The sequence below is a fragment of the Oncorhynchus mykiss genome, chromosome 14, assembly GCF_013265735.2.
Source record: "Oncorhynchus mykiss isolate Arlee chromosome 14, USDA_OmykA_1.1, whole genome shotgun sequence".
In the NCBI taxonomy this organism is placed as follows: Eukaryota; Metazoa; Chordata; class Actinopteri; order Salmoniformes; family Salmonidae; genus Oncorhynchus; species Oncorhynchus mykiss.
Window position 1 is genome coordinate 6,990,279 of NC_048578.1, and position 22,090 is coordinate 7,012,368.

The following is a 22,090-nucleotide window of genomic DNA, read 5'->3' on the forward strand; positions in this document are numbered from 1 at the left end:
ATGGAGGAGAGAGAAGGTATCGCCAGGGGTTTGCATAGTTCTGCGTGCTCCCATTTCATTTACACAGTCTCTCTTCGGTCTCCTCTCTCGTCCCCTCTATTTTTTCATCTCTCTCCTCTCCTTCTCCTCTCACCATCTCTCCCCTCTCTTTCCCTCCTCCCTCCCTCTGTCCATACCTATTTCCCCTCTGTCTCTCTCGTTCCATCTCCATCCCCCTCCTCTCCCTCTTCTCGCTCTCATCTCCTCAATCTCTCTCCTCTAGATGCTTCCTCACTGCGCTGCAGACTGAGTGATTGCCGTGGGGATTTAGAGGGTACCTGATTAAGTTGTCACGCCAAACATTTCTTTGATCTAGAGAGGGGAGAGACCGATGAGAATGTCCTGGGGAATAACACACTGTGTGTGTGTGTGGGTGCACGTGAGTGTGCTTGGGTGTGATGCTGCAGGAGGGGTTGTGAGAAAGAGTTTGTTTGAGGAAGAGGAAGCATTGTGTGCCTCTGATTTACTGAGGCGAGGGTGTCTGTGTGTGCTTGTCAACGTGAGTGTGGGTTTGGGGGATAGAGACGATACAAAAACGATGCAATCAGATTTAGTCATTCAGTTATAGGAACAGCTGCTTCTATCAAACCTGCGTGTGTGTGTGTGATGACACTCTACCTCCGCTCTGTTTACCTTGACTGTATCCAGTGACTCAAGTCAGAAATGTTAATTTCATTTAATCATGCCTGCCTGCTCCAAATCAATCCCTTTAAATCATGCATATACATGACAGGCCACACACACTGTGATGACACACACACACATCCTTGCCATTAATTATTCAATTATTCTTCCTCTCTCTTTTGGCACATGCACACTGTGGATATGGCTAGAACTAGTTTGGGTAGAACCGTTTTTAAGGCCTGATTCACACGGTCTCCTCTGAATAGTTGATGTTGAGATGTGTCTGTTACTTGAACTATGTGAAGCATATATTTGGGCTGCAATCTGAGGTACAGTTAACTCTAATGAACTTATTCTCTGCAGCAGAGGTAACTATTAGTCTTCCTTTCGTCTGGCGGTCCTCATGAGAGCCAGTTTCCTCATAGCTCTTGATGGTTTCTGTGACTGCACCTGAAGAAACTTTCAAAGTAATTGAAATGTTCCAGATTGACTGACCTTCATGTCTTAAAGTAATGATGGACTGATGTTTCTTTTTGCTTATTTGAGCTGTTCTTTCCATAATATGGACATGGTCTTTTAGCAAATAGGGCTATCTTCTGTATACCACCCCTACCTTGTCACAACACATCTGATTGGCTCAAACAGAAATTCCACAAATTAACTTTTAACAAGGGACACCTGTTAATGGAAATGCATTCCAGGTGACTGACTACCTCATGAAGCTAGTTGAGAGAATGCCAAGAGTGTGCAAAGCTGTCATCAAGGCAAAGGGTGGCTACTTTTAAGAATCTCAAATATGAAATATATTTTTAGTTTAACACTTTTTTGGTTACTGCATGATTCCATATGTGTTATTTAATAGTTTCGATTATTCTACAATGTAGAAAATTGTAAAAAAATAATAAAGAAAAACCCTTGAATGAGTAGGCATGTCCAAACTTTTGACTGGTACTGTCTATACTGAACAAAAATATAAATGTGACATGCAACAATTTCATTGATTTTACTGACTTACAGTTCATGTGAGGAAAGCTATGGATTTCAAATGACTGGGAATCTAGATATGTATCTGTTGGTCAAAGATACCTTTAAAAAAATAGGCCTTACAATGGGCCTCAGGATCTCATCATGCTATTTCTTTGCCTTCAAATTACCATTGATAACATGCAATTGTGTTGTTTGTCCTTAGATTATGCCTGCCCATACGATAACCCTACCGCCATCATGGGGCCCACACACGTGGTCTGCAGTTTTGAGGCCAGTTGGATATAGTGCCAAATTCTTTACAACGAAGTTGGAGGCGGCTTATAGTAGAGTATACTGATCAATCGGAATCCACGCTTCAAGATTGTTTTGATCACGCGGACTGGGATATGTTCCGGGTAGCTTTTGAGAATAATATTGACGAATATACTGATACGGTGACTGAGTTTTTTCAGGAAGTGTATAGGAGATGTTGTACCCACTGTGACTATTAAAACCTACACTAACTAGAAACCGTGGATAGATGGCAGCATTTGTGCAAAACTGAAAGCGCGAACCACCGCATTTAATCATGGCAAGGTGACTGGGAATATGGCAGAATACAAAACAGTGTAGTTATTCCCTCTGCAAGGCAATCAAACAGGCAAAACGTCAGTATAGAGACAAAGTGGAGTCGCAATTCAACGACTCAGACACGAGACTTATGTGGCAGGGTCGACAGACAATCACGGACTGCAAAAGGAAAATCAGCCACGTCGCGGACACCGATGTCTTGCTTCTGGACAAGTTAAACACCTTCTTTGCCCGCTTTGAGGATAACACATTGCTACCAAGGACTGTGGGTTCTCCTTCTCCGTGGCCGACGTGAGTAAGACATTTTAAGTGTGTTAACCCTCGCAAGGCTGCCGGCCCAGACGTCATCCCCAGCCGCGTCCTCAGAGCATGCGCAGACCAGCTGGCTGGTGTGTTTACGGACATTTTCAATCTCTCCCTATCCCAGTATGCTGTCCCCACATGCTTCAAGAGGGCCACCATTGTTCCTGTACCCAAGAAAGCAAAGGTAACTGAACTAAACGACTAGCTTACCTGTCACCCTAGACGCATTTCAATTTGCTTACCTCCCCAATAGACCCACAGACGATGCAATCGCCATCGCACTGCACACTGCCCTATTCCATCTGGACAAGAGGAATACCTATGTAAGAATGCTGTTCATTGACTATAGCTCAGCATCCAACACCATAATACCATCCAATCTCATCATTAAGCTCAAAGACCTGGGTCTGAAACCCGCCCTGTGCAGCTGGATCCTGGACCTCCTGACGGGCTCTGGGAGTGTGGTGCCAGGAAAATAGCCTCTCACTCAACGTCAACAAAACAAAGGAGATGATCGTTGACTTCAGGAAACAGCAGAGAGAGCACCCCCCCTATGCACATCAACGTACCACAATGGAGAAGGTGGAAAGCTTCCTTGGCGTGGAAAGTTCCTCAGCGTACACATCACTGACAAACTGAAATTGTCCACCCACACAGACAGTGTGGTGAAGAAGGCGCAACAGTGCCTCTTCAACCTTAGGAGACTGTAGAAATTTGGCTTGGCACCTAAAACCACCTCACAAACTTTTACAGATGCACAATTGAGAGTATCCTGTCGGGCTGTATCACTGCCTGGTATGGCAACTGCACCACTCGCAGCCACAGGGCTCTCCAGAGGGTAGTGCAGTCTGCCCAATGCATCACATGGGGGCAGACAGTGCCTGAACTACCTGCCCTCCAGGACACCTACAGCACCCAATGTCACAGGAAGGACAAGATCATCAAGGACAACAATCATCCGAGCCACTGCCTGTTCACCCCGTTATCATCCAGAAGGCGAGGTCAGTACAGGTGCATCAAAGCAGGGACCGAGAGACTGAAAAACAGCTTCTATCTCAAGGCCATCAGACTGTTAAATAGCCATCACTAGCACATTAGAGACTGCTGCCTATATACAATGACTTAAAATCACTGGCCACTTTAATGGAACACTAGTCACTTTAATAATGCTTACATATTTTTTTTACATACTCACATGTATTCTATTATATTCTACTGTATCTTAGTCTATGCCGCTCTGACATTGCTCACTCATTTAATTATATATTCTTATATATTAATTTACTTCGATTTGTGTGAATTGGGTATATGTTGTGAAACTGTTAGATATTACTGCACTGACGGAGCTAGAAACGCAAGCATTTCGCTACACCCACAATTACAGCTGCTCAGCACGTGTATGTGACCAATAAAACATTTGATTCGATTTGAAGTAACATGTAAAGTGTTGGTCTCATTTATTTAAAAGTGTTTTTTTTTTGTTACTCTTGAAAGTTGCAATCGTAGAATGCACAAGGTGATTGGGTAGTGCGTCATCGGATCCTCTTGTCATGTCAGTCATTGTGGACCTTAGAGAGATATGTAAAACTTGTCAGAAATGTCCAGATCAACTAGCCCATGTCAGCTAACAGGTTTTTAGCTAGGTTGATGTTAGCCCATAAGTGTTTGAGTCACTCACATGTCACATGAATACACATTAGACATGGCAACATGTATAGATTTGCAAGAAAATGAGCTTTAAAACTGCTAAATGTTTCTCTGAGCCCCATGACTAAATGTGTAGAATTGCAGGTAATAAGCTTTAAACCTGCAACATGTTCTCTCCACCAACAAGAGGGGTGTGAACAGTTTGTGTCATGAACAGTGCTTGTGCCCATAGAAATCGACATGGCGCGTGCAGGTGGGGCACTTGATGTTTCCCAATGCTGGAAGGGGGGGTGGGCCTGAGGGAAAAAGTTTGGGAACCCCTACATATGAGCAACAGTCAGAAATGTGCGGTGACAGGGGCTGTTACTGACTTTATTATGGTTCCTTTGGGGACATTTTGTATCGGGGGACAGTGAATTACTTTGGCGAGGCACAGAGAGAGAAAACGGAGTGCGTTGGAGAAGGTTGGGGAATTTTCTTTGGCAGAGATCTAAAAAAAAAAGAGCCGATGAACAATGGTAGTGAGCGCAGTTTAGGGCATGCATATGATTCTATCCAAGAAACTGCCAGGAAAGTGTATTTTTGGTCCAACTGATTCATGACCCTGCTTTCTCTCTCCCTCTCTCTCTCTCTCTCTCTCTCTCTCTCTCTCTCTCTCTCTCTCTCTCTCTCTCTCTCTCTCTCTCTCTCTCTCTCTCTCTTTTTCTCTTTTCTCTTTTCTCTCTCTCTTTCTCAGGGTGAGACATTCCAGCATATTCAGGACATTGTGGCCAGTCTCCTCAGGACCATCAACCGTACGGTCATTTCCATGGGTCGTGAGCATGCCCTGATTGTGAGTAATCCAAATGACCCTCCTAAGCGTTAGCCCCACTGGTGACCAGGCCACCATGCTCCTGGAGAGATTACACATATGCAGGGTTTTGCTCCAAACAAGCTGGCTTGGGTTCCCATACTGGCTTCCCAAGTCTCAATCCTACCTCCTACTGTAAGTTGTGCACATATAGATAATCTTGAACAGGCCTGGGTAAAGGCCGGCCCGGGGGGGGGGCGACCTGATTCAATACGGACCGCGGAATCATGCTCAGATCTCGTAAAGAATTTGCGATAGCAAAGTTGTGAAAAACGTATTTGATATTGGATGAGAGCAGTGATGCACGTGACACGGCGCAGTTGTTGATATTCTTACAAGGCATAACCCCAGACTTTGAAATGACAGAGGAGCTTGCTTCAGTGCAGTCAATGAAGAGCACAACTACAAGGAAAGATTTATTGGAGGAGGTTAATAAGTGTGTGGCAAAGCTGGGACTGAGTTTTGAAAAGTTATCCAATGTGACCACTGATGGGTGCCCGAAAAAACGTTGGCCTTTTGAAAAGGATGCAAGATCAAGTAGCTGAGCTGAACCCGGATCAGAAAATGATTTTCTTGCATTGCATTATTCATCAGGAGGTGCTCTGTAAATGTGTTCTGAAAATGAGCCATGTTGTGGATACAGTCACTAAAGTGGTAAACTTCATAAGAGCAAAATCTTTAAACCACAGGCAGTTTGTCTCACTGTTGGAAGAGACAGAGTCGTGCCATGCAGATCGCCCCTACCACACAAATGTGTTTGGAGAAGGTGCTTAAAAGGGTGTGGGACCTGAAGGGTGTGGGACCTGAAGGGTGTGGGACCTGAAGGGTGTGGGACCTGAAGGGTGTGGGACCTGAAGGGTGTGGGACCTGAGTTTTTGCAAATGAAAGGAAAATATGTGGATTTCCCTCAACTGCAAGATTAAGAATGGTTGTCTGATTTTGCCTTCACCGTGGACATCATGGCCCTCATGAATTAACTGAATTCCAAACGACAAGGGAAGGGCCTTTTTGCACATCAGATGTACAGTCTTCTCAAAGCCTTCAAAGGGAAAATTATTTATCCTGACCGGTAAGTAGAAGCCAACAATCTCACCCACCTTCCGACACTACTAGTCTGTTCCCTATCAGATGACCAGCGGGAGAAGTATACATCGCTGCTGCGTGCTTCCAACAGTGAGTTGTCTTGTCGTTTTTGAAGATTTCAGAGTGTTGGAAAAGGACATGCTGTTGGTTTCCTCTCCTTTCACCTTCAATGTGGAAAACGCTCCCACAGACCTGCAACTTGAGCGTATCGATCTTCAGTCTGATACAGTGATTGGAGAGCTATTCAAAACAATGTCCCTGACAAGGTTCTAATGCATCTCTCCATGAACAAAACTTTATAAAGATTAGGAGTCCTGCTCCGAAGATGTTTGTACTGTTTGGGTCAACCTACTGTATGTATGCGAACAGACATTTTGAGTGATGAATTTAACAAGTCAAGGCACAGATCGTCTCTTACTGACTCTCACCTCTCAGCAATCCTGAGCATAGAGATGTCAGAAACTATACCTGACTTCACTTCTCTAGTCAGTGCCTATCAGTACTCCTCACACTGATTGAATAGTTTAAATGTAATGTTGAGCTCTCTCTCTGTCTTGTGTGTTTGTGCATACCGTTAACAAGGGTTCTGTCCGTGGTGCTGAATGCACAGTGTACTTTTCCCTGCCCGTAGTTCGTTACACGATTAATAATGAAAATACCTACCAAAAGGAGAACATGGAAGTGGTTTATTTCTGTACATGTTAAAAAGTCAAATAAGTAGCATATCTGGATGTGATTTACAGTAGCTATATCTGTCAACACAGTCATACACATGATGTTTAACCCTGTAATATGGTTCTGGCCCGCGATGGCGATAATATATTCTAATGTGGCCCCTCCATGGAAAAGAATTGCCCCACTGCTTTTGATCGCAGAGTACCACTGCACACTGACTGCTTTCTAAATCCTTCTCTTCAGTCCTTTTAGTGTTTCACAAATTGTTATTTGTGTCCTGCTGGCGGGTTGTGGCCAATTCAGTTTGGGCCACGGCTTAAAATTGGGTTCTGGCTAGAAATGATGGAGTTGTTTACTTAGTGTTTACTTGAATGGGAGACGAGCAATACTCCCCCCCCCCCCCCCCCCCCCCCCAAAAAAAAAAGCTATAGGTGGGTCTAAAACACAGGAAGTATTTGGGAAACTACTGATTGTTTCCGTCTGTAGACTTTCTTACAGTTTAGTGACCTTTATTCTACCCTTTGAAATAGCATGTTGTAGCCCTCTTATAGCCCTCCATCCACTTTTACCATTCCTCCATAGTGCCACAGCTTCATCCTGAATGGTGGTGGTCAATAGTGCTTTAGGTGTGTCGTCATGGGAATAGGGAACCCCTGTTCAAGCAGGAAATGATCTGTCCTGTTTAAAATACACACTTTTATTGGATCCCAATATAACTATTGTAAACAACACAGCGAGAGGAAAAGGAAGAGAAAAGCATTGTGGGAGATCACACATGGGGATGGGAAGAGCGATCTATTAAAAAGCACTGATGTGGCAGGTTAGGGACCGGGGCTGATTATTGGTTAAACAGTAAATAGGGTGTGGTCTTGGAAGGAAAGGTTGAGATTATTATTGGTTGAGCTGGTGTTTTAGCCAATAGCGCTGTGGAAAAATGAAAGCTCATAGTGTAGAGTGGATATAATTGTAGTGTGTGTGCGTCTGCGTGTGCGTGTGCTTGTGTGTGTTTAGTGCTATACTGTGTGTGTATATTGTTTGTGTTGAGTATGACTCAGTAACTTTTTTGTTTTGCGTATTGCGGGAGAATCCTGGTGGAAGCGTGTGTTGATTGGTTACATGGCCTGTCACTCTCTGAAGGGATTGTAGATGGACTGGTCACTCTGTAGGTCGTGGAATGTGAATAGGTGCTCATCTATGTTCAAGCACTGGGACCTTTGACCTAACTGAGTCACCACTAGACACTCTTAAACCGTGTCCCTTATGTGACTAACCTAGCACAGTAGCACAGTAACTCTGTTGGTCAGGGACAAAGTCACTCAGTTTAGTATCTCTTCAAAATCCAGTAACCAGTGATCCCAAGACTTGAACTCTATCAGTTGGTCCACACCTCATAGAGTTGTCCATGGTAACTTATTGCTCTCCATGTTATCCACACTCCAACTGTTTCTAAGGTGTAGCATCTCTGTAGCTCAGCTACCATAATAGTTCCTATAGCAACATCAAAGACACAGGAACAGTCGCCATTGTCCATCAACACACACCTGTCCAATCCCCTTGGTAACAGCAGCCCGCAACATTTCCATGGCGACTGTACCCCCGGCGACGGATGTGTATCTATAGCCACCAGAAACACTTCTTGCGTAGCTTCTTGACACGGGCCTTGGCGCTGGGGTGGGAGGTGGGAGGTTTGGGGACGGGGAGGGGGACATCGTAAACCCCATCTAGAGTTTCCATCACTGGCTGGAACCTCCCCTCTTGCTGTCTGAAGTCATGCTCCACACTGGTGAGAAAGAGGTGGAGAGAGTGGGGGAGAGAGAGGGTGGGAGAGGAGGAAGAGAGAGGGGGAGAAAGAGGTTGAAAGATAGGCAGAGAGAGGTGGAGAAAAGGGGGGGATAGAGGGGGAGAAAAGGGAGATAAGAGGGGGAGAGGGGGGAGAAAAGAGGGGGGGAGAAAAATGGAGAAGAGAGGGGGAGAAAAGAGGGGGAGAGAGGGAAGAAAAAGGGAGAAAAGAGGGGGAGAGAGGTGGAGAAAAATGGAGAAAAGAGGTGGAGAAAAGAGGGGGAGAAAAAGGGAGAAAATAGGGGGAGAGAGGTGGAGAAAGTTAGACATGTACGCAAACATAAATTGCTTGTACTTCTTCAAATGCCCTTTGATATAAATGCAGTTAGATTTACACGGTAACATACACACATCAATGCACATGCTTCACACCTCTGAAAACACATGTGCTCTTTCAAGTGCACGCCTATGCACCCAATCAGACACACACACACACACTGAAGTAATTTCACGTTCACAGAATTCCTACGCTTCATGCACCACTATATCACAGGCTGGAGTAATGAGAGGAGTGGGAGGAGAGAGAAAGAGAGAGTAGAGGAGGCGCGAACTAGAGAGTCGTCCTAAAGTGTTGGAACTTAAAGAGAGGACTGAGTGAAACATGTATTTCCCCTGTGATGTTTTCAAAGCCCTCCCTCCCCTTGCCTTATCTTCTCTCTCTCTCTCTCTCTCTCTCTCTCTCTCTCTCTCTCTCTCTCTCTCTCTCTCTTTCTCTCTTGCTTTATTTCTTTCTTTCTCTCTCTATATATATATATATCGCTCTCCCTCTCTCCTCTCTAAAATGGCTAATGCTTCGGGTCATACTGCAGGGGAGTTTGAGTGTGCACTGAAAGTTTGTGCGTGTGTTTTTGGTTTTACTATCCTTGTGGGGACCAGAAGTCCTCGCAATAATAGTAAAACAAGGAAAATTCAGACATTTCGCTGGTCGCCACAAGGAAAAAGGTTTAGGGTTAGAATTAGGGTTAGGTTTAAGACGGTTTCTGTTTGTGATGGTAACAAACATTTGGTTACGCGGTGCCTATTGCAACTTCCTGCTCTGTCTGCATATTGCAAGTCAGTCCGGTCTGGAGAGGGTGGGTAAACATTGGGCGGTTACGTGCCTTAAAGATCAATGGAGGCCGAGGGCTCAGAGGGGTCAACTGTGACACTTCAGTGAGATGAAAACAATAACGAGAGGAAGACAGTGAATTGATGCTATTTTAGGTTTAGGGGTTAGGTTTAGGGTTAGGATTACACTTATGGTTATGGGTTTGGGTTTGAGTTAGCGGTTTGGGGTTAGGGTTAAGGGAACATCGGATTTTGAATGGGAATTAATTGTTTGAGCCACACAACAATAGTAAAACAAAGTTGTGTGTATTGAGATGAGTTGCACAGGGTTTGAGCATCTGGAGTTAATGAGGCTTACGATGAAGGAAGGACAGGAGGATAGAAGACACGCACACACACACAGACACACACACACACACGTTTGTTTTACTATCCTTGTGGGGGACCAAAAAATGAATTCCCATTCAAAATCCTATGCCCACTCAGTCATCGTATTTGCTCTCTCCTGACAAATAAAACCTCAAATGAAACCGCTCAAATGACACAGCAGTGAGTGGGAAGAGGAGGCGTCCGATATACATAACACACAGGGGCTTCTAAAGGAGAAACAGCGGGAGGGAGAGAGAGAGAGGAGGAGGGTAAAGACGAGAAGGTTTGATGAGTAGTAGCGGGGTGGGAAGGGTGGTTGAAAGGATGAAAGGATGAGTTGAGAAAACAGGAGGGGAAAACAAGATACAGAGAAAGAGGAAGGAGGGGGAGTAAATAGAAAGAGAGCCGTGCGAGGGAGAGAGGGAGAGAGAGAGAGAGAGAGGGAGAGGAAGAGAGAGGGAGAGGGAGAGAGAGGGAGAAAGGGGGAGAGGGGGAGAGAGGGAGAGGGAGCGAGAGAGGGAGAGAGGGAGAGAGGGAGAGAGGGAGAGAGGGGGAGAGGGGGAGAGAGAGAGGGAGAGGGAGAGGGAGGGAGAGAGAGAGTTGAGGTAAGGTTAGAATGTCCCCGGAAAAGAGGAGAAATGAAGAGACCGGAAGATATGAAAGAGAGGTAAAAGCACAGATGCAGACGCAGGGGAGAGGAAAGGAGTATGAATAAATTATAAAGCACTGGAGAGGAGGAGTGCTACTACTGAAACCACGCATGCACACACATGCACGCACACACACACACGCACACACACACACACACACACACACAAATGGAAAGAAATAAGCATTGAACCTGGCCTACACATTCCTTGCCGTGCAGCATGTGCTTTCAGGGTGTTTTAAAGAGGGTGTTTTCTCTCTCTGTAGCTCAGTTTTTCCTTCTCGTTATCTCTCTGTTGTTCCTCCTCTATTGTTTTGGGGATTACGCCTCAATTGGGAAAGCTGCTCCTCTTAATTGATTCCCCCGGCTGGCATCTACAGTATCTGCTGTGTGTGTGTGTGTGTGTGTGTGTGTGTGCGCGTGCGTGCGAGCGAGCGAGCGCAGTGTTTTTTTTCTGTCAGAACTTGCCTTTCTTTGTTTCTCTGTCACACAGATTAATTAGATTTGACAGTACAAAACATCTGCAGGCAGGAAACATCAAAATGTCGTTTTCCAGCTCAAATCATGAAGAGGGAAGCCACCATCCCACGCGGTCTCTCTCCTCTCTATCTTTCTCTCTCTCTCTCTCTCTCTCTCTCTCTCTCTCTCTCTCTCTTTCTCTCTCTGTATATCTCTCTCTTCTACACACTCTTCCCCCCATCCCCTCTCTGTGTCCTGCTGAGTGTGTGATAACGCCATTACTGTACCATCAAGAAAATGACTGTATTGATGTGCCTGTGTATGTGTGTGTATGTGTGTGTGTTTCATAACCACAATAGAATGATCGGTGTCTTCCAATGGCCTCGGAATGACTGTAATAATCCTTCTCTTCTGTTTGGATTAACTGTGTGTGTGTGTGTGTGTGTGCGCGCGCGCACCAGCATATCGCTATTGGGAATAATAGAATATTACTGATCCTCTTTATTTGGGAAAAGAGAAATGGGACACACAGGCAAGGAGAGAGAGAGAGAGAGAGAGAGAGAGAGAGAGAGAGAGAGAGAGAGAGAGAGAGCAAGCTGGTCCTGGGGCTCTGTTCACAAACACAAACACACCCTACAGAGCCCCAGGACAACAGCACAATTAGACCCAACCAAATCATGAGAAAACAAAAAGATAATTACTTGACACATTGGAAAGAATTAACAAAAAAACAGAGCAAACTAGAATGCTATTTGGCCCTAAACAGAGAGTACACAGCGGCAGAATACCTGACCACTGTGACTGACCCAAAATTAAGGAAAGCTTTGACTATGTACAGACTCAGTGAGCATAGCCTTGCTATTGAGAAAGGCCGCCGTAGGCAGACATGGCTCTCAAGAGAAGACAGGCTATGTGCTCACTGCCCACAAAATGAGGTGGAAACTGAGCTGCACTTCCTAACCTCCTGCCCAATGTATGACCATATTAAAGAGACATATTTCCCTCAGATTACACAGATCCACAAAGAATTCGAAAACAAATCCAAATTTGAAAAACTCCCATATCTACTGGGTGAAATTATATATAATATGACATTTGTAATGTCTTTACTGTTTTGAAACCTCTGTATGTGTAATGTTTACTGTTAATTTTTGTTGCTTTTCACTTTATATGTTGTCTACCTCACTTGCTTTGGCAATGTTAACACATGTTTCCCATGCCAATAAAGCCCTTGAATTAGAGAGAGAGAGAGAGAGAGAGAGAGAGAGAGAGAGAGAGAGAGAGAGAGAGAGAGAGAGAGAGAGAGAGAGAGAGAGAGAGAGAGAGAGAGAGAGAGAGAGAGAGAGAGAGAGAGAGAGAGAGAGAGAGAGAGAGAGAGAGAGAGAGAGAGAGAGAGAGAGAGAGAGAGAGAGAGAGAGAGAGAGAGAGAGAGAGAGAGAGAGAGAGAGAGAGAGAGAGAGAGAGAGAGAGAGAGAGAGAGAGAGAGAGAGAGAGAGAGAGAGAGAGAGAGAGAGAGAGAGAGAGAGAGAGAATTTAAATCCAAATGTCCTGGGACGTCTACCAACACAGTGTGGTAGTCTTTGAGGAGTGTGCCCAGTGGTAATAGTAGATAATTACTAGATAGTTCATACTCAGGCAGTAGTGATTCAGGCTACTGCAGTAATGTATTCTATTTAACATTCACTTTGAACTTCACTGGGGGACTTCCTTGCTGTTCACCAGCTATTCAGGGACTTCCTAGCGGTCCTGTGATATTATCTGCAGAAACAGGTCCTGGCGGGGCCCCTGGGCTGTTTTCTGTGGCCCTGAGGGGCCCCTGTGTGAGCCGGTATCTCTGCCACACTTCCCTCCGGTCCTAATTATTCCTGATTAGATGTGAACTCCTGCTGTAGCTAATGTTGTTCCTGGTTACAGAGGAGGAGGAGACGAGGGCGAGGAGGAGATCTGGTGGGCTGATAGTGAGTTAGCAAAGAGCTGCACGTCCTGATTGGTTAAAGTTAGAGTCCTTAATTGAAGCAATAACAAAGGGATGACCCCACCCCTGTTTGGGTAAAAAGCTGAGGGATGGGCCTGGAGAAATGTAACCACTCTCAAATTCCTAGACAGAGCTATGGATGCAAGGACTGACCATCCATGATATAAAAAATGTCGTTTTAGCCATGTTTTGAGGCTGTACAGTGTTTGATATATTTACAGATATTGAGTTAAACAAGCTGATATTTTGGGTTCTGATTGGGTACATCAGTTAAACTAAGCTTATATTCTTCAAGAATCAATGGGTATTCATTATTAATTTATGTCCGAAAATGGATGTAGCAACTAAGGATTCTAGCATTTAATTACTCATTTAGGTCACAGCCTTACAGAGTATGGAGAGGGAGGTGGGGAATGTTGATGTTGTTGCTGGGTACTTGGTAGGGTGTTTGTACAGCCCAGTATCTGACTAGGATCATTTCTTGCTGTTACTGTCGATGACATCACAAGGACTTTTACCTGTTGGCAGCGCTGAGGAGGGGGTGCGTCTTGCCGGTTCCTGCTTAAGGCAGTTGACCTAAGACAGCGAAGAAGAGGAAGGAAAAGGACTCCGAGCTAGGCTGAAAGGAGGAAGATACACGGCTTCCTCTTCCTTGTATCCTGATAGCTGATGTCCAATCGCTGGAAAAGGAACTTTGTGAACTCAGAGCTCGGCTTCAATCACAGAGGAACATCAGGGAATGCGGTGTCTTTAGTTTTTTACTGAGATATGGCTTACAGACAATTCACTTGACTCTGCCGTTCAACCAGATGGCTTCTCCATATCCCGAGTGGATCGAACGGCGGCTTCTGCAAAGACTCAGGGGGGATCTGGTAAGTGTCTGGGGGAGGGGTATGTTTCCTCGTTAACAATTCCTGGTGTACCGAAGTTGAAAGCATTGCGAAATCCTGTTCATCAGAACTGGAGTTTCTGATGCTAAAATGCCGACCCTACTATGTGCCAAGGGAATACCCGTGGGTTATTATGACAGCTGGGTACATACCGCCACAAGCAAACACCAAGGCGGCACACAGCAAACTCAGCCATACCCCGCCCCCCATTGCGGCCAATCAGATCACGTCTCTCTGCTCCTATTCCCCGCCTACGAGCAGCAACTCAAGAGGGAGCCACCAACACAGAGAAAAGTGAGGCGCTGTACAGAGGAGGCAGACTCGATGCTGCAGGATTGATTTGAGAATACTATTAGGATTCAAAGATTCATCCACCCAGGACTCATCCATTAACATTGAGGAATATACAGTATTTCATCAGATACAAGATTCAATGCCCGTACTGCAGCATTGAATGTCAGCAGAAGGAACCCCGATGACTCTGTGGCGTGCGACACGTACAAGGCATGCAGGTATGAGCTCCCCAAATCCGTTAGGGAGGCAAAAAGACACAGACTCAAACTTGAATTGATGTTCGACAATTCAAACCAACTCGCTTTGCATGTGTCAAGAGCTACAGACTATCACAGACTACAAAGGCAAATCCAGCTGTGTGGTGCCCACCGAAGCCTCCCTCCCAGAAAAGCTTAACACATTCTATGCTCGCTTCGAGAAAGACAATACTGAGCCATTCAGGAGGACTCTCGCCGCTCCGGTCGAACAGGTGCTTTCGCTCGCAGAGGCTGACTTGACGAAAAACTCTAAAAAGAGCTAAAACTCACAAAGCTGCCGGCCCACATGGGATCCCTGGCTGTGTCCTCAGAGTGTGTGTTGACCAGCTGGCTGGCATCTTGTGGGACATCATCAACCTGTCCCAGGCTGTAGTCCCCACCCGCTTTACGGAGACCACCATCATCCCAGTGCCCAAGAAAAACAAGGTGACTTGCCCAAATCACTATTGACCCGTTGCTCTCGCCTCGGTCATCATGAAGTGCTTCAAGAGGCCGGTCATGGCCCACATCAAGGTCAGCATGGCAGGCACACTTGACCCAATCCATTTTGTCTACCACTCCAACAGATCCACAGAAGATGCAATTTCCATCGTTATTTACTGGGCCGTAACACATTTGGACAAGAGGAACATCTATGTGAGAATGCTGATTCTGGACACCCCCCTCTGCAACTGGATCCTGGACTTCCTGATGGGCAGACCACAGGCTGTGAGGAATGGCAACAACACCTCCTGCATATGGACTCAACACAGGGGCCCCCAGGGGTGTGTCCTTAGTCTTCTGCTGTACTCTCTGTTCACCCACGACTGCGTGGCTTCGCACAACACCAACAACCACGGTTGTAGGCCTGATAGGCAACAACGACGAATCAGCCTACAGGGAGGAGGTACACTACATGACCAAAAGTATGTGGACACCTGCTCGTCGAACATCTCATTCCATAATCATGGGCATGAACTCCCATATCTACTGGGTGAAATTATATATAATATGACATTTGTAATGTCTTTACTGTTTTGAAACCTCTGTATGTGTAATGTTTACTGTTAATTTTTGTTGCTTTTCACTTTATATGTTGTCTACCTCACTTGCTTTGGCAATGTTAACACATGTTTCCCATGCCAATAAAGCCCTTGAATTGGAGAGAGAGAGAGAGAGAGAGAGAGAGAGAGAGAGAGAGAGAGAGAGAGAGAGAGAGAGAGAGAGAGAGAGAGAGAGAGAGAGAGAGAGAGAGAGAGAGAGAGAGAGAGAGAGAGAGAGAGAGAGAGAGAGAGAGAGAGAGAGAGAGAGAGAGAGAGAGAGAGAGAGAGAGAGAGAGAGAGAGAGAGAGAGAGAGAGAGAGAGAGAGAGAGAGAGAGAGAGAGAGAGAATTTAAATCCAAATGTCCTGGGACGTCTACCAACACAGTGTGGTAGTCTTTGAGGAGTGTGCCCAGTGGTAATAGTAGATAATTACTAGATAGTTCATACTCAGGCAGTAGTGATTCAGGCTACTGCAGTAATGTATTCTATTTAACATTCACTTTGAACTTCACTGGGGGACTTCCTTGCTGTTCACCAGCTATTCAGGGACTTCCTAGCGGTCCTGTGATATTATCTGCAGAAACAGGTCCTGGCGGGGCCCCTGGGCTGTTTTCTGTGGCCCTGAGGGGCCCCTGTGTGAGCCGGTATCTCTGCCACACTTCCCTCCGGTCCTAATTATTCCTGATTAGATGTGAACTCCTGCTGTAGCTAATGTTGTTCCTGGTTACAGAGGAGGAGGAGACGAGGGCGAGGAGGAGATCTGGTGGGCTGATAGTGAGTTAGCAAAGAGCTGCACGTCCTGATTGGTTAAAGTTAGAGTCCTTAATTGAAGCAATAACAAAGGGATGACCCCACCCCTGTTTGGGTAAAAAGCTGAGGGATGGGCCTGGAGAAATGTAACCACTCTCAAATTCCTAGACAGAGCTATGGATGCAAGGACTGACCATCCATGATATAAAAAATGTCGTTTTAGCCATGTTTTGAGGCTGTACAGTGTTTGATATATTTACAGATATTGAGTTAAACAAGCTGATATTTTGGGTTCTGATTGGGTACATCAGTTAAACTAAGCTTATATTCTTCAAGAATCAATGGGTATTCATTATTAATTTATGTCCGAAAATGGATGTAGCAACTAAGGATTCTAGCATTTAATTACTCATTTAGGTCACAGCCTTACAGAGTATGGAGAGGGAGGTGGGGAATGTTGATGTTGTTGCTGGGTACTTGGTAGGGTGTTTGTACAGCCCAGTATCTGACTAGGATCATTTCTTGCTGTTACTGTCGATGACATCACAAGGACTTTTACCTGTTGGCAGCGCTGAGGAGGGGGTGCGTCTTGCCGGTTCCTGCTTAAGGCAGTTGACCTAAGACAGCGAAGAAGAGGAAGGAAAAGGACTCCGAGCTAGGCTGAAAGGAGGAAGATACACGGCTTCCTCTTCCTTGTATCCTGATAGCTGATGTCCAATCGCTGGAAAAGGAACTTTGTGAACTCAGAGCTCGGCTTCAATCACAGAGGAACATCAGGGAATGCGGTGTCTTTAGTTTTTTACTGAGATATGGCTTACAGACAATTCACTTGACTCTGCCGTTCAACCAGATGGCTTCTCCATATCCCGAGTGGATCGAACGGCGGCTTCTGCAAAGACTCAGGGGGGATCTGGTAAGTGTCTGGGGGAGGGGTATGTTTCCTCGTTAACAATTCCTGGTGTACCGAAGTTGAAAGCATTGCGAAATCCTGTTCATCAGAACTGGAGTTTCTGATGCTAAAATGCCGACCCTACTATGTGCCAAGGGAATACCCGTGGGTTATTATGACAGCTGGGTACATACCGCCACAAGCAAACACCAAGGCGGCACACAGCAAACTCAGCCATACCCCGCCCCCCATTGCGGCCAATCAGATCACGTCTCTCTGCTCCTATTCCCCGCCTACGAGCAGCAACTCAAGAGGGAGCCACCAACACAGAGAAAAGTGAGGCGCTGTACAGAGGAGGCAGACTCGATGCTGCAGGATTGATTTGAGAATACTATTAGGATTCAAAGATTCATCCACCCAGGACTCATCCATTAACATTGAGGAATATACAGTATTTCATCAGATACAAGATTCAATGCCCGTACTGCAGCATTGAATGTCAGCAGAAGGAACCCCGATGACTCTGTGGCGTGCGACACGTACAAGGCATGCAGGTATGAGCTCCCCAAATCCGTTAGGGAGGCAAAAAGACACAGACTCAAACTTGAATTGATGTTCGACAATTCAAACCAACTCGCTTTGCATGTGTCAAGAGCTACAGACTATCACAGACTACAAAGGCAAATCCAGCTGTGTGGTGCCCACCGAAGCCTCCCTCCCAGAAAAGCTTAACACATTCTATGCTCGCTTCGAGAAAGACAATACTGAGCCATTCAGGAGGACTCTCGCCGCTCCGGTCGAACAGGTGCTTTCGCTCGCAGAGGCTGACTTGACGAAAAACTCTAAAAAGAGCTAAAACTCACAAAGCTGCCGGCCCACATGGGATCCCTGGCTGTGTCCTCAGAGTGTGTGTTGACCAGCTGGCTGGCATCTTGTGGGACATCATCAACCTGTCCCAGGCTGTAGTCCCCACCCGCTTTACGGAGACCACCATCATCCCAGTGCCCAAGAAAAACAAGGTGACTTGCCCAAATCACTATTGACCCGTTGCTCTCGCCTCGGTCATCATGAAGTGCTTCAAGAGGCCGGTCATGGCCCACATCAAGGTCAGCATGGCAGGCACACTTGACCCAATCCATTTTGTCTACCACTCCAACAGATCCACAGAAGATGCAATTTCCATCGTTATTTACTGGGCCGTAACACATTTGGACAAGAGGAACATCTATGTGAGAATGCTGATTCTGGACACCCCCCTCTGCAACTGGATCCTGGACTTCCTGATGGGCAGACCACAGGCTGTGAGGAATGGCAACAACACCTCCTGCATATGGACTCAACACAGGGGCCCCCAGGGGTGTGTCCTTAGTCTTCTGCTGTACTCTCTGTTCACCCACGACTGCGTGGCTTCGCACAACACCAACAACCACGGTTGTAGGCCTGATAGGCAACAACGACGAATCAGCCTACAGGGAGGAGGTACACTACATGACCAAAAGTATGTGGACACCTGCTCGTCGAACATCTCATTCCATAATCATGGGCATGAATATGGAGTTGGTTCCCCCTTTGCTGCAATAACAGCCTCCACTCCTCTGGGAAGGCTTTCCAATAGATGTTGGAACATTGTTGCATTGATTTGCTTCCATTCAGTCACGAGAGCATTAGTGAGGTCGGACACTGATGTTAGTTGATTAGGCCTGCCTCGCAGTTGGTGTTCCAATTCATCCCAAAGGTGTTTGATGGGGTTGAGGTCAGGGCGCTATGCAGGCCAGTCAAGTTCTTCTACACCGATCCCGACAAACCCTTTCTGTATGGACTCGCTTTGTGCACGAGGGCATTGTCATAATAAAACAGAAAAAGGCCTTCCCCAAACTGTTGCTACAAAGTTGGAAGCACAGAATTGTCTATAATGTCATTGTATGTTGTTGCATTCAGATTTCCTTTCATTGGAACTAAAGGGCCTAGCCCGAACCACGAAAAACATCCCCAGACCATTATTCCTCCTCCAACAAACTTTACAGTTGGCACTACATTCGGGCTGACTGGGGCAGCTCTAGGAGGGCAGAAATTTAACGAACTGACTTGTTGGAAAGGTGTGATCTAATGACGGTGCCACGTTGAAATTCATTGAGATCTTCAGTAAGGTCATTCTACTGCCAATGTTTGTCAATGGAGATTGCGTTGCAGTGTGCTTGATTTTATACACCTGTCAGCAATGACTATGGCTAAAATAGCCGAATCACTAATTTCAAGGGGTGTCCACATACTTTTGTATATATAGTACCAGTCAAAAGTTTGGACACAACTACTCATTCCAGGATTTTTCTTTATTTGCACTATTTTTCTACATTGTAGAATAATAGAGAAGACATCAACACTATGAAATAACACGTGGAATCATTTAGTTACCCCTAAAAATAGTTGTTATATTTTTGATTCTTCAAAGTAGCCACCCTTTCCCTTGATGACAGCTTTGCACACTCTTGGCATTCTCTCAACCAGCTTCATGAGGTAGTCACCTGGAATGCATTTCAATGAACAGGTGTCCCTTGTTAAAAGTTAATTTGTGGAATTTCTTTCCTTCTTAATGCATTTGAGCCAATCAGTTGTGTTGTGACAAGGTAGGGGTGGTATACAGAAGATAGCCCTATTTGGAAAAAGACCAAGTCCGTTTTATGGCAAGAACAGCTCAAAATGACAGTCCATCATTACTTTAAGACATGAAGGTCAGTCAGTTTCTTCAAGTGCAGTCCCAAAAATATGACGAAACTGGCTCTCACGAGGACTGCCAGATGAAAGGGAGGCTCAGAGTTACCTTTGATGCGGAGAATCATTTCATTAGAGTTAACTGCACCTCGGATTGCCGCCCCAATAAATGTTTCAAGTAACAGACACATCTCAACATCAACTGTTCAGAAGAGACTGTGCGAAACAGGCCTTTCATGGTCGAATTGCTGCAAAGAAACTACTACTAAAGGACACCAATAAGAAAAATACCAAGAAACACGAGCAATGGACATTAGACTGGTGGAAATCTGTCTTTTGGTCTGATGAGTCCAAATTTGAGATTTTTGGTTCTCCCTTAACGTCGGAGAGACAGTATCGGAACATGAGGTCTGATACCAACAGGTTCAGAGACAGTTTCTATCTACAAACCATCAGACTGCTGAACACCTGAACTGGACTGAGCACCTGCTCTGATTTTCCACACCTTAGCACACATGCACTCACTCACACACACACCCACACAGACATAAACCCACACAGACATACACCCACACAGACATACACACACATATCTCAACTACTGCTACCAGACTCTTATTATACTGCTCAATTTATACAATGCCCCCCCCCCCCCCATCCCCAATACTCATTTAAATATTGTTGTATAAATTGTGCCTTCCTATATTCTAATTATGCTACAATCTTTATTCTATTCTACTGCCATTTACTTTATGTTTGTATTCTTATATTTTATTATTTATTATTGTTGTTGCATAGTCAAGATGGAGCCTGCATTTTGTTGGACGGTAATACAGCGATGCAAATCCTGTACATACAACTCATAAAACGTGATGCTGAAACTGAAGCCATCTGCTAGTGGTTCCAGTGTACACCGTAGACTGTGGGTTGGGTATACTGTTATATTAGCTAAGTGTACCTGTATGTGGATTTTAATACATAAAAAGAAGTGACGTTGAAAAGTGAAATGGTATTAGTATTAATGTGGTATCAGGAAGGTGTTTTACCTGTATATGATGCAGGCAGTCTTCTGACAGGTGGGGCAGTTGTTGATATCCTGTCCAGTTCTGTAAGAGCAGCGCCTAACACAACGACGACAACAAGAAGGACACGCAAACATCGGGATGAGGAGGAGTACACAGGAGAGCGTCATTAGTACTACCCCCCAAACAAACAGACAAGACACACATTCACACACAGACACAAAGGGAGCACAAGACACAAACTTAAAAACAGCACCAAAACTTTAACTTAGCACTGTGCCAAACACACACACGCGCACGCACACACACACACACACACACACACACAAATGCCACCGAGGAACAAAGTGTATCCTGTTGTTGCGAGTCTTGCTGTGCCCCTGAAACATGAATTGCGTATCTTCAATCATAATCTGGGAGGGATTAGTTTGGTATTATAGTGAGCCGTCAACCCAAGAGGAACTGACAGAGAGAAGAGGGAGGGAGGGAGGAAGGAAGGAGTAGAGTGGAGAGAAGATGAAAAATAAAAAGTAGAGGAGTGGGTAGAAGAGCAGAGAGGAGAGAGGGAAAATAAGAGAGGGGGTGCAGTCTGTTGTCGGGGATCAGGGGTGAGAGGGAGAGTGGGGACAGAGAGGTGAGAGGGGAAATAAGAAAGGGGGTGCAGTCTGTTGTCGGGGATCAGGGGTGAGAGGGAGAGTGGGGACAGAGAGGTGAGAGGGGAAATAAGAAAGGGGGTGCAGTCTGTTGTCGGGGATCAGGGGTGAGAGGGAGAGTGGGGACAGAGAGGTGAGAGGGGAAATAAGAAAGGGGGTGCAGTCTGTTGTCGGGGATCAGGGGTGAGAGGGAGAGTGGGGACAGAGAGGAGAGAGGGGAAATAAGAGAGGGGGTGCAGTCTGTTGTCGGGGATCAGGGGTGAGAGGGAGAGTGGGGACAGAGAGGTGAGAAGACGGAAGAGAGAAAGAGAGAAAACAAAGAGTGACAGGAAAGAGATGAGAGAGCGATGTACTGATTGACAACAGAGGTAGCGGGTGAGTGGAATATAGTGAGAGGACAGAGGGTGAGGAGAGAGGAGCGGAGGAGAAGTCAGCTCTATATTGTATGGAGGAAGAAGTGATTCATATCAGGAGAGAAGGAAAAAGAG

General features: G+C 45.7%; 2 protein-coding genes across 4 annotated transcripts in view; one reads left to right on the plus strand and one right to left on the minus strand.

Moving 5' to 3' along the window:
• The window catches only part of LOC110488657 (dedicator of cytokinesis protein 2), a 141,584-nt gene that overhangs the window by 49,869 nt on the left and 69,625 nt on the right, over nucleotides 1-22,090 (plus strand). For both annotated transcript variants that reach the window (XM_036942766.1, XM_036942765.1), the window contains exon 20: nucleotides 4,907-5,002. In XM_036942766.1, the coding sequence (XP_036798661.1) occupies nucleotides 4,907-5,002 (96 nt within the window). The remainder of the gene's footprint in view (nucleotides 1-4,906; nucleotides 5,003-22,090) is intronic.
• LOC110488655 (protein INSYN2B) overlaps nucleotides 7,195-22,090 on the minus strand; it is a 36,346-nt gene continuing 21,450 nt past the window's right edge. For both annotated transcript variants that reach the window (XM_021560968.2, XM_021560967.2), the window contains exons 3-4: nucleotides 20,974-21,048; nucleotides 7,195-8,558 (exon numbers count right to left, since the gene is read on the minus strand). In XM_021560968.2, coding sequence (XP_021416643.2) covers nucleotides 8,393-8,558; nucleotides 20,974-21,048 — 241 coding nt within the window. In that variant the 3' untranslated portion in view covers nucleotides 7,195-8,392. The remainder of the gene's footprint in view (nucleotides 8,559-20,973; nucleotides 21,049-22,090) is intronic.